The 19973-nt window shown below is 45.8% G+C and overlaps 1 protein-coding gene across 1 annotated transcript in view; it reads right to left on the minus strand.

The window, feature by feature from the left end:
• Positions 1 to 5696: 5696 nt before the first annotated feature.
• Positions 5697 to 19973, minus strand: part of fto (FTO alpha-ketoglutarate dependent dioxygenase) — a 115158-nt gene continuing 100881 nt past the window's right edge. Inside the window, exons 9-10 of the mRNA XM_079288608.1 lie at positions 7784 to 7924; positions 5697 to 7091 (exon numbers count right to left, since the gene is read on the minus strand). Of these exons, the coding sequence (XP_079144734.1) occupies positions 7085 to 7091; positions 7784 to 7924 (148 nt within the window). The 3' untranslated portion in view covers positions 5697 to 7084. The remainder of the gene's footprint in view (positions 7092 to 7783; positions 7925 to 19973) is intronic.

Consider the following 19973-nt stretch of genomic DNA (forward strand, 5'->3'; position numbering starts at 1 on the left):
TTTACATTTACAGCATGTCCAGTTTAAATTAATCCCACTAGTGGGTATTGATCGTGGGCGTGTGGCTGCAGTAAATGTACGAGTATTTTTAAGGAATGGAGCGAGAAAGTGCAGAAAAAGGTGATAGTTAGAGAGACATATAGATAGATAGATAGATAGATAGATAGATAGATAGATAGATAGATAGATAGATAGATAGATAGATAGATAGATAGATAGATAGATAGATAGATAGATAGATAGATAGATAGATAGATAGATAGATAGATAGATAGATAGATAGATAGAGGTGTTGGGCTCAAGTCTCCTCTGAGATGCTGCGGAGGCTTGCTGTAGAGCTGATGTCAGAGGTCATCTCCATCATCTATATTAATAAGTCTTTATCATCTCCCAGCACTGTCTGCCAGCACACACCAGCCCCAATCCAACACAGAACAACTCACCCTACCCAGTAACCCCGCAGCCCCCTGCACAGGGACCGGCTGAGCTGCAGTGAGCCAGCGCCTCCCACCACCCACCGCCGAGGCAATTAAGAGTTTAACCTGGATGCAGCCCAGGGAATCCAGAGAGAGACTCCAGTCAAATAGAGCAAGGCTCTGCAGAAAGAGAGGCCGAAGGGAAAGTCAGGTGAGGAATGTATGGAGAAGGAAAGAGAAGGATGATGCAAGAAAGGTAAGAATGGGGATGAAGTGACAGGACAGCAGGGAAAAAGAGGGAAGGAAACATGTCTGAGTACATAAATAGACTGAAGAACGGCAGAGGCTGGTCGAGGCAGAGAGTGAATCTCAGCACAGTGTACACAACCCTCTCCTCCGCGAGAAGAAGGTCACCAGCTCTCTCTGAGGACTCCCTTAAATAAAGTCCCCTAACCTGCACTTCTCTGGGCAAACAACCTCCTCTGCTCTTTATTAACTAAATATGAAGGGACTTTGACCGGGGTACAAAAATTCAATATTTTTCCCCCCACCAAATATTTAAACCAAGCAAATAAACAGACAAATAAATAGATCTCCCCTGCCAGGGCAGAGCGGGCCAGTCGGTCCCCTGGATGTAATTTGACGGCCCACTTACTTGGAGGGCCAGAGCCCAGTGCTACTCAGACACTCATTTGAAGAGCTGTCAATCAAGGGGCAGCCGAGTTGACGTTGGGGATATGTATATGTGTGTGTCTGTTTGTGTGTGTGTGTGTGTGAGGGGGGGGGGGGGGGGTTTGAGGGCTGGCCAGCAAATCATCCTCAAGGTTGGAGCAGATAAGGTGAGCGTTTCTCCTGATGAATACCTCACACATTCCTGCTCTCCATACCTCTTTTGAACTGTCCCTCTGCCCTCCTCATATCCATTCCTTACCACTTCTACCCTGCCCGTCGAATCACCTAATATTCACCATTTTATCGTGTCTGACTCCTGGTGATGCATTAAACATGGCAGCGGTGTAGAAGCAGAGATATGCAGCTGCTAATTCTGTGCATGGTTAAGATTCTTTTCGGAGACCCAGAGAGAACATAATCCAAAAAGTCAAGATTTGCCAAAAATAAACATTCAATTCATCAAATTCAATATAAGGATCAGTCATTGGTTCTAAGGTTGTTCTTATGTCCTTTTGTTACATTCAACATATCAATCAGATTTTGAAAAATATGTGTCATATTCGTCCATTATTGCCTCAAGGTGGAATGCACTTGTGAGGTATTTACTGCCACTTTGTTCTCGCTCTTCTCATCTTGTGCAACCATGCAAAAGAAACTGTCCTCTCTAGAAAAACAACAGCACTGGTTGTCTGTGCCAACAGCTTAAAATGGCCTATGTTAACAGTCTGGCCAAAGCAGGAAACAGTGGGATGTAGCGCAGAGCTTTCCTTAACCAGGTAGTGTTACTTGTTGAAGCTAAAGTACCTGTGCTGATCTGTTTTCCTTTGATGTTACGGGTTAATCTTGTGTGTTGTCATTCCACAAGTAGTGAAATGGCTCATGGTGTTTGACTTCTTCTTCTCCTCCTTCTCCCCGTCTTTCGAAAATGAAGTGATGCTAGCCTAAGCCTTCTCTCCCTCCTGCTGGGTAGGGAGTTGTGGTGGTGGTGGTGGTGGTGTGGGGGGGGGGGGGGCTAGGGGCTGGCGATATCAAAAAGTCCTTTCATCCATTTTAGATGAGATGCAGATGACTCAATTATGCTTGGCCATCAAGTCCACTGGGCGGACAAGCCGCTCACGCTGGAAAGCGATCCATTTAATCCCACTGATATGAATGGCAGGGCGCTAACAGGGCTTGCAACGGTAAGAGAGTGAGACAGGTATGAGCGGGAGATGCATCAGCGGCGCTCTGGAGAAACAGCAAGCAGTGCACATGAAAAACGGGGGATGAGGCCTCGGTAGCGAGGGAGAGACGTGAGGGAAGAGAAGGATGTCAATATGCTATCCACAGTATTTTAGTGCCATAAAAGTGAGACCAAGTTGCCAAAACACACATCTGTCGCCGTGTGACACCGATGAAAGCAGAGAGAACTTGCATTGTGCTCGAATAACGGAATAGAAATAAAGTTGAGCGTTATCTGACAAGCAAGGCTCGTTTAGTACTTCCAGTTTATTTCTGCTGTCAGATCAAATATAAAGGCTCCCAATCTTCTTGCACACAACCCTTTTTTTTGTTCACGGCAATCATGAAGATGTATCTAAATCCATCCAGAAATCATTTAATTAAAATGAATATGGTGATGAAATGCTACAAATATGACTTTTTTTTAAGGAAGCCCCTTTTGGATTGGACTGTAGCTGAAGATTGAGTGGAACATTTGACCAGAGGTGTGCGAAAATGGGTCAGCCACTTCAGATTGGAAATGAGTGAGGGCGAGATAAAAAGAGCAAGGTCCTGCAGGACTGATGATATCGGGGCCGCTGGTCACTAGAGCCGGGGCCACAGCGACGACCCACAAACATGCTCTATATTTTAACAGGCAAGTGTTTGATCTGCGGGGCCTCTCTCCCGCAAGATCCCCTCTGCACTATTCAACCACCACACATAAAGACGCACACACTCATCATGCCATAGCCTCTACTCATACTCATCAAGGCTGCTCAGCTGCCAGGCGTCCTGACAGCATCAAGACTTCCCCATCACTTCCCCTTCACTCTAACACTCAGTGAACAGGGGGCAATGAGCATGTCAGTGGTGATCAGCCCGCTAACAGAGAGGGCAGTTGGTTTGCAGGAGTTGGTTTGCAGGAAGAGGTTTTAGAAATCAGCTCAACAGCTCCAGTGGCCCCTGGGTTTGGTCGGACCAAGTCATTGATTAGGCCCGTAATGTCTGTGTCACTGTAAATGCTGCCTTATATTTGCACTGACATGAACCTCCGGCGGTCTGCCTTTTTTTGACCTTTAGTGCAATTAACAGTTGCAAAACATTAGGGCTGGTGTTGCTTCACATGGAGTCAATCAAGCCAGTGTTTTGTCGGTGCAGAGTGGTGTTTGTCTGTGTTGGTGACAAATGAGTGCAGCCCGTCCCCACTGCTGACAGCCGCCCCCGAGCGGCGATGCTATCTTCAGCTCTTCAGCCTGCTTCTACAATTACTACTGCCTCTCTGGCCCCAGGGCCTCCAACACCAGCCTGCACTTTGAAACCTGGGACACTTGCACGCACACACACACACACACACATATTGAGATACATTACACACCTTCTATTCCTTTGTACAAACATCCTCACAGAGAACTTTACACATGTATTCATTCTCGTAGACACGCAACACAAATACTGTTGCGTGTTTTGTACAAAGTCAGAAGAATGCACCAAGCGGGTCAAAAAAGCTAGTCCAGGTTATGCAATCCTAATATACAGCATTGTACGACATTAGGCTTGAGGTCAGATTTACTCCATTCTAAACATAAAATAAAAATGTCTTCTGTGGACTTTGATAGTCATCATTCACCAAAATAACATAATAAATATGTTGCGTTTGTTGCTCCTTCTTTACAAATTGGATATAAAAACAATTTGGATTTCGATCCATTTGCTGATTTCATCAAAGTGCACTACAATCAACTCAGGCTTTATAGCCACACACCGAAACATTTGACTTGGATATGACCCCAAACCGATACCTTTCCCCACCACACACCTGGTTATTTTATCTGTCGCTGCACCTATTGTTGGCCTAATTGAGGGTGGCTTGGCTGGTTGGCTGACCCCGGTCAGAACAATGCATACCTGTGGCTCTCACCAGAGCTGTGTAATTGTCTCTTCAAGTGGGGCCCTTTTCCAGTCTGCCCCCGAGGGGAGAGGGCTCCGCGCTCATCCATCACTCAGTCACTCAGCCACTACAGGAAGTGGTTAACATGGGTGACCTGTGGGATGGCGGCCCACTGTTGGAAGGGGGTGTAGAGTTGAGGTTTCGGAGACACATACAGAACATTAGCCATCACTTCAACACCGACGGTGACATCACTCAATCAATCAACCCATCAATCAATCCGTCATAGAAGCTGTTTGGTCTGCTAATCCAGCCGGTTCCTGTGAAGTTGAGAGAAAACAGAACGCTGGCAGCGGGCTGAAAAGACAAAAAGTCCACAATTCATGCAACAGTGTTTGTGCTTCCATTACCTTTGTATCTAGACGAGTCTACAGCCATAGCTGCACTTAGGTACAGCAGCGCTTGGATCCAAATGGTAACATCAGCATGCCAACATACCCACATTAACAAGTTACCATTGCTGCTGCTTCAGCATGTTTAGTTTCCAACACGAAGGGAATGTCATTAGTTTTCTCATTAGTATTTATTCATCACAGTATTGGACACATGAAATCCTTCACCTAATGATGGTGCTGAATGTGACAACCCCTCCACGCCCCGTCGACCTGTTACTTGGTTTGTGTGCCTACTTTCTTCCAGGCATTAGCAGTGGGCATGGAGAAGGTTCATCGATAAAACGGCAACACCAGCAACATTATGTGCCGGTGCTCTTTTAAAAACCCACTTGGAGCGCATGTTACTGGCTCTGTCTCCGCCCTGAGACACCCACGTGGCTCTTGGTTGACGTTACGGCCCCGGTTTGTGACATCAATTAAAAGTTATGGGATCACCAAAATTACAGCAATTCATCCGATAAGTATATCGAATATTTGTTTCTGCTTTCAAACCAAACGTTGTTTGGATGCGAGCGTGAATGGTTGTCAGTCTATATATGTCAGCACCGTAAAAGTCCTGTCCAGGTCCAGGGTGTACCCTGCCGTCGCCCTATGTCAGCTGGGATCCTCTCCAGCCCCCCTGTGACCCTGGAACAGGATAAGCGGTGAAAGATAATGGATGGATGGTATTTGTATTTGCGACTGGCACTGTGAATTGTCCTGGTGCAGTGAACTTGACCCTTCTTGCACTCACGGCAACTTCATTCAAATGTTAGGGATTCTTTTTTGGCCTACTTTGCATGCAAGTACTGTTCCTCTTTATCTTGAGGGAGACAGAGAGTCGAAGGACACAGTAACTCAACTACACCACAGAGGGAGAGCAAGCAGACACACGCTTGCATGGCTTGCCTCGGTTTAAGGTCAGGTCAAAAATGGAGGAGAAATACAACCAGTCAACGTCTAATCTGAAACACACACGCATGCAAGTCAGAAGAAACTTCTGTACCTGTCGTAAGCGTGTTATCCACCAGGAATTAAAACATAATAGTGGACAAAAGCACACAGAGAACAGAGGGACGCAGGTTGTTGGATAAATGACTGTTTCTTTTTATTTACTGCCATTCCTATTGCTTCAGACAGACAAGCTGTGGCACAGGGAGCACAGAGTGATTCAAACAAGTCAACGCTACTGCCGATCTACAAACAAATCTCTGACAACAACAAACAAGAGAGGCGCTGCAAAAGAAGAAGCAAGAAGAACAGCGTTTGGCAACCATTAACGTCTTGGAAACTTCAGAAGTAAAAAAAAAAAAAAAGCATTCTGCATTTTTAATAGCAAACAGCGTCTCTACTTCATCATGAGCGAGATAGAGAAAAGGAATCAAACAAGTAGGGCTTCTACACTGCTGTGACGTCAGCCCCCTTCTTAGCTGTTTTGAAAGTGGATTTTGTCAGAAGCGCCGGGATCTTTCTCTCGCTTTCTCCGATGGCCTGCAGCATTACAGGGGAATGTGGTGCTCTACACACTTTAAGAGTAATTAAAAGCGATTGAACAGCTGTAATTATGAGAAATGGCGGTTGTGTTCCGGGTCATTCTATCAGTGTTGCCTTTCATCGGAGCAGAGGCGCAGGGGCCCCGCTGCTGGCCTCTGTTTCTCCATATGCATATCTTCAAGAACAAACTGGCAGGCTGCCTACAGGCTCACACACACACACACACACACACACACACACACACACACACACACAGGCTGTCGCATGGCACAAGCACACAATCACGTCGTAAAACACTGAACAGCACATTCTTCACACTCTCCATTGGGTGACATTCATGACTTTCTTCCAATAATCTTTCTTTGGTCGATTCAGGTTCATTCTATTTCTGAACACAATAAAATACAATATACAATATACAAGTGAAGAATGAAATACTATGTGAGCAATGTGTACTATTGTATACTGCATTATAACACTGTGACGAATAGAAAGCATATATGTGTGCACTGTAAATACTGACGATGAGTTATTGATAAAAGCATGTCTGGGTTACATGAGATTAAGTGACAGAATACACTGAAATAATAAATAGTTACACAATGTATGCTAACACTCAAATGCAGGTTCCGCTATTGTTATGTTTGGTCAGACCATCGTGACACTAGTAGCTCGTCGCTAAGCTCGCGTTGTTGGCATGTTACTGAAGCACTATTCTGGTTCTATTGCGGTGGTCTGGGTTTCCGTCAAGCCAACTCCAAGCAGGGGTGGCTGAGATGCTGGGGTCAGTGGAGTAGGGGGGGGGGGGGGGGTGGATGGGGGGGGGCGGGGTGGAGCAGAAGAACCAATCGAAACAAAATCAATCTTGGTGGAATCACAACAGAGGTGTCTGTCCTCTCAGCTGATGTGTGTGGGGGGGGGGGGGGGCATTCACAGAAGCTGGTGGGTTTTCCCTTCTCACTTCCTCTATCCATCCTTCACATCCTGTTGAAAAAGACAAAAACATAGATGTTATGATTGGACATCAGGCCTCCGGTGAGGTTACCTTCACGCTGCGATGTAATTGTGACCTTAATATATTGACAGAAGCTCAGTTGAGTTGATATGTTGGCCATTCAAAGGCTTGCTCTGAGACAACGAGTGGTTGAAATGCCTTAACGCAGGTCTAGAGGGGCCCAGGATACTTTTATGATTGATCAATAGGAAGACCGACATTATTGAACTTCAGCAAGCGTAATGTATTGTGCCACTCCAAACACCAATGCTACTGAATACATCTACTATTGGAGTCTGTGAAAGGACTTGCTGAGCATATTGTAGAGTGTGCATGTAAAATATGTGTGAAAGCAGCTGTTGAAGTGGTCAAGGCCAGGACAAACGTCTGCCTTGGGCAGCTCCCAATGCTGAAAAAGTGATATTGTAATGTTGTTTTCAGCATTTGTTGCTTCATGCGCAACATGCAAAATACTATCTATCTTACTTGACTCTTCATCGCCTCTCGAACCATGCATTGGTCTGTAAATAATCACACCAACACCCATGCGGCTGTGTGAATTTACGTGAAAATAAAAACAATAAATACATTTAATCACAGATGAGTAACAAGTAAACGAGTTGTATGTATACAACGTGTACATACAACTCAAATTTCCCCCACTTCAACATCTCGGGCCCACCTCCAGAGCAGTGACTCCACTCTGTTGATGATGTCAGCCAGATCAAAGGGCAGCGGCATGTTGGGGTCATCCACACCCCAGAAGGGCCGGTCCACTGGGGCCTCCTGAGGGGGTAATGTCTGCGCCAGACTTGAGTGGCACCTGAGGCGACAGGACACAGGAAACAAGCGCACCCATTAACTCCTCCCTCCCATCAAAACCAACTGGTAGACACTCACCAGCAATAGGGCACACGTCTCAGGTTGCTCGTTAAACTTTCTACCGGCGCTTCTCCTTTTGTGAGATGTGGGCACTTCTCAAATCATCAAGAGTTACGTTTCTTCATCCGTCTGTAATTGCAACTTTCTTCATTCGACAGGAAGTCGTGCCCGTTGATAGCAGAGGGATTGTAGCGGGCGAAGAAGAAGAGGAATCTTTCTTTCGGGATCTCCTGTATTGACTGATGGGGCCTTTAAAGCGGTCGACCCCAGATATGTCAAGTTGTTAAGTCAATGATATGTGTGTGTGTGTGTTAACTCCTCCCTAAACACACAGCGGGTAATGTGTGTTTGACCAGGAAGCAGTCGGCTTGTGTGTTTCCTCTCCTTTTTATGACCGCTAATAACACTGGCCTCAATTAAAACCTCCAGGATATGACAGAGTAAGTGTGTCTGTGTGAGAGGTGTGCACAAAGGACACTGGAATTTATTTGTCCAAACGCTTCAGCTAAGCGATAGGGAGACACTGATGCATCAGGAAAGTATCAAGCCGAGGAGAAATCACGATATCATGCATTGTGATTAATGTCCCATTCATACTACTCCACACACGCCACGATGCTTTCAGAAGAACATCGCTCTCTGTCGTTGCAATCAACGACAAATCCAGCCCTTTTTCACGTCACGCCGTTATTTTCACATGATTCATAATCTGGGGTTAGTTGTAATTTCTACAGTGCTTGGAACCCCCACAGACCTCAGCCACATCTTTTGTCTGACCAGTGTAAATATTTACTGCGGTGACTTGGTGTTGCTCTCCGCTGTCATTGTAAATCTGCCCTCCCTCTGCCTCTTGACAGATGAGTGACCCCTGACCTGGAGGTGAAAGAGGGAGAGGAGGAGGAGGATGGCATTTGTGTGTGTGTAGTGTGTGGTGGGCTAAGATTTCCTTCTAGAGCCACAAGGCCATTTCTAGCCCCCACTCAGTCATGATACCAGGGTCTGGTCCTATCATATTCCTTTACCCCATCCACACCCTAAAGAACCTCAAACAACCTCCACACACACACACACACACGACCACCACCACCTTGTGGCCAGTGACTACAGAAGGGGATGGGGAAGGCACAGAGAGCCGAAGAGAAGGATACGATGGCCGGTTATGGATGGATGAGGGGATGTTAAAGTTGTCAGGGGACAGCCGGGGGCTGCCACAATTTGTGGTTATATATTTTCACCGGAGCCACTTAATGTTCGACTGGCTCTCGGCCTAAGTGCTGCATTTTGGTGCGGTTAGCCCTTTAAAGAGCTGCTGCATTACAGTGGTGAGGAGCAGCATTAACAGCCACTGTTCCAATATATCTTCTGCGCCCTGGATCAGCGCCTGATAATAGCATCTGTTAACATGCACTAAGTACCATTATGTAGCACATCACTTCATAAATAATACGATTAGGCGACCTTGGGGCTTTGCGACGAGCCGTGTGTTTAAATGTTCTCATCATTTATTTAGGGTGCGAATTAAAGGAAGCGCCACTTCAGAGAAGGAGGAGGAGGAGGACATGGCTGGCATACATATCTACAGAGTGTGCAGGAGAGAGAGAAAAACTGACCCAGACAGCACCCAGTCACACTGTGTGGTGCTGCTGACATCAGCTTGAGGACACCACAGGCCTTTGATTTGGTCTGATTAAGTATTCATGCAGTAGAGCTATGAGAGAAAACACTCGGCTTCTTTCCTGCTGCCCTGGCTCCTTCTGAAAGGCAACATGCCGTAAAAACCCTGACCAGCCCAACTTCATGAGAGCTGCTGCATTTATCTGACATGGGATCTTGCAACATTAGCTTGCAAATAGAAAGCTCCTGGGTTACCAAAGACATAAAATATATCAAGACTGGAACACTATCAAAGATAATATAGTGTATGTAATTCAGCACACACTTTTACACAGTCTACCACTGTTCACAGCGCACCGTCCCTTGACTGCTAAAATGGAACCAAACAAAAAGTCAATATCGAGCGAGGTGCCTTAAGCTCTCCAGGGCTCTTGCTAGAAATTCAGCTTAAGCCACAGTGGCGTACAAACAAGACTTTCCCATGGCAGAGCAGCCCACCTTAAAGTTAAGGTCAAAGACAAAGAGCTTCGTAGGGAAGGGGGGGGGGGGCAGCGAATGTGTTTGTGAGTCCAGGCTGTTCCAATGGATTAACCCCAGACAGATATGGGCCTAACTATCCCATCTGGCGCTCGGTCAAGAGAGATTGGCAACACAATCACTCATTTCAATTTGCCCTGAAACCTTATAGCCTGGCAGGCCCCCGCTCAAATGGTATGCTAATGTGAAAGGTATCTAGCATTCTATCGCCTCTATTCCACAGAGGCCTTTCCGTCCGCGCAGCGCAGTGCACTTGAACCTGCGGCTGGGGCGGGAGCTCCACGGCCCTCGCTGCAATAAGGTCCGGAGCCCCCCCCTTTGCGCTCAAACTAACCACTTTAGCTAAAGTGAGTGTTAATTATGGACAGGCAAAGCAGTCAATAAAAGGTTAATGTAAAAGTCAAAGGATAAATTCCTTTAAGCATTGCATCATTCCACCATCTCCGCAACCAACACACTGCTCGCAGGTCTCCTAATCAATACGTTTTACTGTAATGCGCTCCTCATCGATTTCCTTACCCCTTAACCCCCCCCCCCCTGCTCCACGGTTGGTTGAAGGAGAGGGAGAGGAAGAGAAGGGTGGGGGAAAGAGAGAGAGAGAGAGAGTAAATAAGATGATTAAACTCGGTTTCACTTTGTTGTTTCACTCTTAGTCGCTCTCTGAAAGGCTTGTTAGAAGAGTGCAAGGTGGTCCAATATCATCGTTGCCATCACCGCCATCTCAGCCGTCAGCATCATCAGCCCACTCGATCTCTGGCCGCTGTGTAATTGTGTAGCAGTTCACTCAAGCAGGGCCATACATTAAAAGGCCCTCTGCTCTTAACAGGATGGAAATCCGCCTAATAGACAACATCAGTGCTTCCGACTCTTGCAATTACACTGATAGATGCACAATTGTGTCAGGCCGGGTGAAAAAGAACCCTGAAAACGTAGATAGGAGACAACGCTTATTGCATTATTGCTACAGGGGGGTCATTTGTAACCACAGGGGATTAGACAGCTTGGGCTGCTTGACTCAGGACCTCATTTTAGGAAAAGGGTGGCGTCACACCACGCTGATGGAAGGAATATACTGAGGCGCAGATATCCTTTCTAAACTTGATCTTTTTATGTGAGGGCCAAGCAAATGACCGTTCCGTTGCAACAATAAGTAAAATGTGTCATTTGGAAGTTTTGTATGAAATATAACATTAGTACCTTAAACAAAAGTATTGGGAGGTTTTAGGTTGGGGATTAATCAAATCCAGTCCTGTGAATAAATATCCACTCAGTCCACCTTACAAATGTATCTTATAAAAATAGTTATATATATATATATAGTAAATATTTCAATGGACATTAGAAAATGAAACGTACGAATAAGATATTTACAGTCAAATTCAAAGACGAAAACTTTTACTTGATAGACAACGTATTTGGCAACAGCTATCTGCAAAATACAGAAAAAGAGAAGATAAAAAAGACAAAAGATGAGTTGGACATGGCTCTTGTTTACGTGATGAACATTGCATGCATTGCAACATCTTCAAAATATGTGCCATGCCCTACGCATTAGCGACACCTGACCAAATAATAAAGCCCGTGTTAAAGTGAACAGGCCATCAATCAATCATCCATGTTAATGCGTCTGTGCTGATCAAAGGGAGCAGAATACCTCAGGTCACCTGCTTCCTCGTGCTCTGCCTGCGCACCATCTGACTCTAAAGCAAACCTGTGCAGGTGTGAAGTTTTATGGCCTTGGCAACCTGAGTGCCCGATAGCTGAGAATGCAATCAAACAAGTCATGAAAAAACAGGCATGCGTCTCATAAATCAGCCTTCCCCCTGAAGGTAAGGCATGCGTTCACATTGCAGGAAGAGGAAAGAAAGTGTATTATCCATGTACGTTCAGTATCTGTGCAGTGTTGTGTAAGAAATGAGTGATTGAGCACATCTGTCTTTGCATATCATGTATCTTCTTACCGTGTTGTGCAAGATATTGGTGATGTCATGCAGAGGGCAATGCAACAGGGAGACATTAAGAACAAGCCCCGACCTGTGAAGTGTCGAGCGTTGGATCTCAACCTACACCACCCATGACTCCAAGGGTCCTGTGAACTCTCTGGGCTGTCCTCATTAGAGCCTGAACAGAGCCTCAGATCCCCACCCACCATCCCAAACTCCCATTATCCCAATCACTGCCACATTCAGCGTTAAAGTGTAAAGTGGTGCAGAATGTGAGCCAGCCAGCCAGCCAGCCAGCCAGCCAGCAAGCAAGCGTGGGCAGGGCGGCGTCTTAACCGTTTCCTCAGGATCAATCAAATGCTATTGTGTCTGCAGACAGCTGCTGACTGTACACTTTGTGAGTATGTGAGGTGGGCAATTGTGGAGAGAGAAACAGAGCGAAGGGTGGGGGCGTCATCAAATGCATGACATATGTTCCTTTCATTTTGATTCTCTCTAAGGAGCCTAGGCTAATAAAACGAACATCTGATGCACTCCTTTTCCCTTTAATTAATGCTTGTGGAAACCACACAAAAATACATTAGCAATGGGGGGAGGCAGTTTCTGCAAAGAGGTGGGTGCAGCGTGGTGCGTTCAACACTCTTCCCCACGTGCCACAATGGCTCTACTGCTGCTGGGAACAATGATTCTGCCAGGGAGCACGGGTACCTTTGGGTGGGCCCGTGAGGAGTCCCTCGTGCCAGCTGCAGTCCAGGCTGCTCATTAAACCACATGAAACAAATAAGTCGAATTAACGGCATCTCCAGCCCGTTTGGAATGCAGGGCCTTGAGTTTGCGTCGAGTGCGTGTACTGTACAAAGAGTTGGGAGTCCACAGCCGAAGCGGAGAAGGTGCATCGTACCTGCACAGAGTGTTTGATGTGGCCTGGCTGGCTGCCCCGTCTAGAGCAGGGTGAACCAGATGTAACAGGAAAACACACACAAAGCCAGGTAGCCTCTAAATAGCCTTCATAATTGGAGGCAATAAAACACTATTGCAGTCTGGAAGTGCAAAGGAGGCGAGCCCCTGAACTACAGCTACTGCTCTCAAAAACCAGGTGGACGTCCATTAGGTGCTTAACAGCGTAACAAATTACCAAACACCCTGGCCTGCTCCCTCTTCTCCTCAGGCAATGGGATGGAATGTGGCCTAATGTCAACACAGGCTCAAAATTTACGAGCAGACAACTATTGTTAAAATGCAATCAGGTTCTAATAAAAAAAGAGGCAGGAAAAGGACAAACAGATAGGACCCTCCTGGCCGTTTACTCTTCCGACAAGGGCGGAGAGACAGATCACCCCCTGAGGCTCTGGATCCGTGTGTGTGTGTTGGAGACAGAGAAAGAGTCAGAGAGAGCGAGTCAGAGAGCATATGTATATGTGTGCATCTGAGAGAGTGTGTGTGTGTGTCTATGCTCCAGGCTGACTGGGGAGGAATGAGGGTTGCTGCGGCTTTTGGCCTACCAGCCACCTGTGCCAGGCTACAGGCTAGCTCAACAGAAGCAGCTGGCTTGAAGGAAAAGTGAAAAAATACAAACGTTTACTCTCGGCCCTGCCAGTAACACCCCAAAGACAACACTAAGTAGGGACGGCCGCCGAGCTCAACAAAACAACCCTCTCCATCATCGCCGCAAATGAGCCACACATGGCCAAATACCACAGTGAAACATTTTGATATATACACAGGCAAAACGAATTAGAGCTGGTTCTAAAGAGACACTGAAGTTTTTCCTGATGACGCTGTTTATTCATAAAGCCCAGGAGAGAAAATGGAGCAATAAGAGGACTTGATGGCGAGGGTAAGGAGGTTACAAGCCTGCGAGTGGATTGCACTTTTTCACGGCTCGGCTTTGAAAGGCCGTAAATCTGCTGTTAGGGAATCAGGAAGAGGGTTACTGTGGCGTTGGGAGCACTAAGTCTTAGTTTTTCCAGGGCGATGGCAAACCGTTGCTGTGAAAACTTGTTCTAAGAGTTTTCTTGAAAAACGATCATTTTGAACCCTCATCCCATCCATCCATCGCATGCCCCCCCCCCCCCTCCTGGCCAAGCGTCAGTGCCTTGTGGGCATCATCTGAATGGTGCAATAAAGCTGGTGATGGATGAGGCTCGCCTCGACTATACAGCTGAGCCGTTGGACGACACCTGACCCCGGTCACATGATAAGGTCGATTCAACGTGGGCATATTTCCCACCTGTCTTCAGGTGACAATGGCGGGGTCAAGCGGGTCCAGCTAATTATAGTCTTTTGTAACTTCAATTGCCTGGTTACAAGTCATCCTTCTCTAGCTCCGGGGGATGTGGTGTTATGTTCTGAAGCCTTTTTGTAAAGCGAAACTGTGAGATAGAAGTTTTAAACTGTTGCACAACAGATATTGGGTTCCAGAAACATGTAACTGCATACAAGAGCGAGAGAGAGAGAGACACTGAATGCGCTGTTCCCTTTTAAATAAAGCGTGAAAACAGTCAAGTCTTTGTGGGTGTCATTCTTTGAATAAATATGAGATTGTTCAAGCGGCATACAAAAGGTCACCTCATTGTTGACATCCCTTGTCATGATGAGATCACACAATAGGCTAAGCAAACCAGTGACAGGAGACACGCCCTACTGAAACAGCCATCAATCTCAAACCCCATTAATTGGGCAGATCCAGGCGTGGCTATAATATGACCGTGAGCACAGAGGAGACATTCTTGTAAAAACAAAAAGAAAAACGGAACATTTGTTCATCGTGATGTTTTTATGTGTACGCTAGACAAAAGATGAAGCACGTAACTATGATCTGATACTTTCATTTCTTGCATGAACAGATAGATATCCCAGCTTGCACTGACGGAGAATGTACTCTTTTGACAGTCTAATCACTTGAGTCTTCTTCTTTTCTTTCTTCTGGTGCCACTATCGGACAAACCTTTGCACCTTCAGACATGAAATATCAAGTCAAATCTAATTTGCAAATTGTCATGATTGCTTCTTTTGGCAGGACTTTGCACTTTTAGTTCAATTTTAGCTGGTTTCTTTTTTGAACTTAAGCTTTGAATGGACAAACATAGAAGATGTTTACATTCCCACATGGGCATCCTCAATAAGTCAACAACTAAAACTACCAATTCTATTTACAGAACGGAAAGAACTCATTCAACTCATTCAACTCACTCATTCAAGTCAGAAACTCAGTGCAGCTTGTCATCAAAGCCTGACAGAGGGCTATTGTATTTGTCGCGCAGCAATGTAGGGTGTGTACATGTGTGTCCATGCCAGCGGAGTGCTTTCCGCCAGGTGTTTGAACTTCTACATCACCTGGTGCTCCTGCTGCGTGAACACGAGTTTTGTTTCACCCTATTAAGTAAATAGTGTAATTAAAGGGCCTCTGCATTTAAAACACGGCGAACAGCCAGCAATTTCTTTGGAAGAGCAGCCAGGCTCGGCCCTGAGGCGCTGCACCAAACAGGATGCAGGGAGTGCACACAGCGAGCCAGGGAACGCAGAATAATAGTGTGTGTGTGTGTGTGGGTGTGAGGGTGTGTGAGTACATATGTACCTGCCTATGAAGACGAGTCTGTTTTTGTAGGTGTGTGCGCAAATCATTCACTGAATGTTGTTCTGGGTGTTGAAAGACAAGCTGTTTGTGGTCTAACTGGTACTTAATAGTGTGGTGTTTGTAGTGACAATATCAGGGCTTTGTGAAATGATCGCGCTGCTGTCATAACCAAGGGCTGTGTTGCGTGGAACACAACCTTTTGTCTATAGAGACACAGTCGTTGTTCATATAGTGATGGGAGTCAAACAGACATCAAAGAGAAAAGGTGACAGGGGTCACAAAATGACAGCAAGAAGACATCAAGCACAAGCTTGGCACAATGTAACAGAGGGATTACAGATGAAGTTGTAACAGGGATCAACTCTTCATTAGTTTCCCCTCTTAATGATTTTTCACTGCACAAACTCCCCGGCTCTGCACTGCCTCACCCAGAGAGGATGCTTCCCACTAAAGTCTCTGCATTTACTGCTGATCCAGGGTCAGCTGTGGGGAGGAAGAGAGGGATAACCTCTTCCTGAGCCCCGTAAGAAGCACAGATGGCCGTGTGGAAGCGCCGATCCAAAAACTAGCTTACAACTCAATCGCTGTGGCCACATCTCCAAGTCCACAGTTTAACACCCTCCGATGTCAGCCAAGGTCACAGATGCACACTTGAGAGGCAAAAAGAGCCGGCAGTGAAGTGCTGCCAGAGTCGAAGGAATTAGATCCGGGCTGAGTGGCCCTCATCTGGCTAAGCCTGGTAAGTAGCAAGACTAACAGGCTGAGGCACGGTGGTTTGGGTTCGCAGACACACACACACACACACACACACACCCATGCTTGTAAGCCTGCACGCAAACGGACACACACATAAATAAGGAGGTAAACACACACTTACGTAGTCACACACACACACACACACACACACACACACACACACACACACACACGGAAGGACTCCGAGGGCTACAGATGGTGTGCCCTGGGCCTGGTGACTGGGGCTCTGAAGGAGCTCGTTTTAGATCCAGTGTGGAAGCTGTCACGACGCACAGGGCTCAAGGGTTGGGGCGGAAGACAAAGAACGGCGGAAGGAGTGCATGAGGGGAAGAGAGGAGCGGGTGGGGCCTGACTCCTTTGCCTACATGGGGGCTTCTAACATTTTTTGGTACAACATCGACATGTCACTGTGCATTCGTGCCCTCGCCCTCTTGCCCGTGTCCAACCCCTGTGTCGCACCACAGCAACACACCTAACAGTGCAAGCAAATACCCCCAAAACTACATACAGGGTTCATACACATTTTGACCAATGGATTTCCATGACTTTAAACCAAATTTCCATGACCAAACATTTTGTGAAATCTCGGTGTATGAAAAAGTGAGAAAATGTAGTATTTAAAACAATGAGAATTCCAAAGCATACAGTATACCTTAAATGATACAAACGAATGAGAGACAATAGTTTGATTAAAAGAATAAACATTTATAAATATACTCTGGTTGACAGGCATTCATAACACATCAATAAGAGCTTTAGTAGGTAGTAGCATCCAGCTAGTGCACATATTGCTTTCCCTTTTGTAGTGCAAAGTTTTTATTGTAATATTAACTTCCACTGTTACTGCAAAGCTGTTGGAATTGTGGCCTATCTTCTATTTGCAATTAATATGCATTCAATCCAGTTCAATTATTTAAATGAAAATGATAATCTACTCTGGCTGAGGTAGCTTATCAAGAGTAAAATAATAGCTGTGATCTATACACACCTCTGCATTAGCAACCCGCTTAAATGAAGGTACAGGAACCTTAACCCTCATTACTTCAGGGTTCTTAGGAGCAACGTGGGACTGTTGGGACTGTTAGTCCACTGGCTGTGGTCATCACAGTGTGTACAGTGTGATGAGAGGACATGTGAGCCTGTGTTGCTGTCGTTCATCTCCTTGGAGCAGAGGCTGCATTTAGCATACCCTGCCTTATCAATGTATTTAAAATACTGTGACAGCAGTAAGCTGTACTCACGTCTGTTTAGACCTCCACCTTTATCCAGGCCCAGCTCCACTCACAGCTCAGCCCCGCGTCAAGCTGCGCTACACACAGCCTCCTCTCCCTGAAGCTCTCTGACCTCATCATCTCATCGGTATCTGGGCCTCATGTTTCGTGGTCATGAAAGTTATTCTGACCACGAAATCATCTCAATCTACTTTGAGTTAAAACAAACAACGTGCAACCAGATGCGCCGGTGTTCCGGTTTAACGTTAACGACTGACCGCATGAACTGAACCGGAATCCGGGGGGGGGGGGCTGCACGTTTCATCACGTTACGTGTTTTCCTTCTAAATCGCGATAATGACGAACGTTAACAGTCGACAAAGTTCCGCATGCAGTGGACGTTGACTTAACCCAGCAAGTCTGAACGGTAGCGGACATAATGTAACTTAAACTTTAAAGGAGGGAAAGACGCTGTAGACATCTAAACGCTGATTGGCCAAGACTTGACACGTCACATCAAAGATGTTCTATTGCGATGATCACCACATCACATTTTCTCCTCGTCTCACTCCAATCTGAGAAACGCTGGCTGGCAACTCAGCGCAAATTAACGACATGAAAATATGAATATAACAAATTTCCATGACTTTTCCAAAACATTTGGGATTTTATGTTTTTTCCATGACTTTTCCAGGCCTGGAAATCACCATTTTAAAATTCCATGACTTTTCCAGGTTTTCCATGACCGTACGAACCCTGTACACAAATACTGATACACACACACATACGCACACACTCTCTGGAAGCCAGCGGCCACTTCAGCCGTAATTCTGCCTGACTTCCGCTGCCTGACTGGCAGGAGACAGGGAGGGTGAGGACAACAAGCTGTGAATACGGGAAGAGACAGGAAATCATTGAGAACCTTGCCTTTATGAATCTTTGATGAGTGAGAGTGGGGGTTGGCGGGGACTTTGCCTCTGGTTAAATCAGAGCATAGCGTGTGTGGAGTGTGTATGACTGCCAACAGAGGTTGAGATAAACAGGGCTTGGACCAGGCCCAGACAACTGCACACCCCACAGTTGGGTACATTATGTCCCAGCAATTAGTCCCTGTCCTCCCCGTTCATGTTGCAGGTAAGTGGTATTGGTAGCTAGCAAAACAGCAGAAGCCACGAAGGCCTTGGAGCCCGGAGAGGGGTGGAATGTCGAAATGTACCAGTACTTCTTTGTGTGCCAATCAATCAATCATTCTTAAACATAGGTTCTTAAACATAGGTTCTTAAAAAGGGGTTAGATAAGGTCTCATGCCATTTCAAAAAATGTGCCAATATCCCTTAACTGCATGTGTCAATCGTATCCCTGTTGGTTAACTTGTCTGCTTCTTTCATTATATCCTGTTTATCTGTATTTGTTTGACGTATTAATAGTTTTGTTGACGCACTTTGGGCACAGCTGATGTTGCCTATATTACTTCTGTAAGAAACGTACGTCAATGAATCTACCATTTATAGCAAACAGGCATAGTTTGATTTTCCTGTTTGACGACGCTCTCAAACAGTAAACGGTAGTTAACAACACGTAAGATTCCACGGGTCTGATGAATGTCTGTTCTTTCTGTAATGCCATTTGACCCATGCGTTGGTTACTTCTTGACATGCAACCGTACTTCGGTGTGAAACACGAGATGGCGACCAACTTACATGTGTATAACATTGAGGTATAAGAGGTATACTGCACACCGCACTGAGAAAGTTAGTGAAAAGTAAAATTACACTTTTGTCATTGCATTGCAAGAATACGTGACGTCTGAAATATGACCATTCAAAACTATTGATATATTTTAAGACGCGCGTCCCATTCAGTCACATCGTGCAGGTAGCCCTCAGCCTGGAACGCATTTTAATTCTTATGGCTGGTAATAGCCTCCATTTCTCACCCATGAGAACAGCAGTTTAGCACACACTAACAAGTCTGGCATGATAAATGACATGTGACTATGTGCAAGAAGAAAGAACAAGAATATGACGACTTGGTATTGTGCTGTCCTACACTGCAGCTTCCTCATTAATAATGATGAAGTATGTCGCAGTGTCTTGGAAGGACATATTTGCATGCAACTAAAGCGTGGGAAGTTGTGTTCCACCCACACCCTTTGCGGTGTTCCTTTTTTTTTTTTTTACTGCTCATTGTTTCACCTTAACACCTGTTCTGTCGTCGGCCACATGAGAAGCTCATGATGACTCAGAGGAGGTTGTTTTAATTAATAATACAAGGCATGTTACAACAACCCTCCCTCAAATCTCAGAAACATCTTTTAATAGATGTCAAGCAGGTGGCAATTTTCTTCTCAAC

This window comes from Melanostigma gelatinosum, assembly GCF_949748355.1.
Source record: "Melanostigma gelatinosum genome assembly, chromosome: 2".
NCBI classification, from domain to species: domain Eukaryota; kingdom Metazoa; phylum Chordata; class Actinopteri; order Perciformes; family Zoarcidae; genus Melanostigma; species Melanostigma gelatinosum.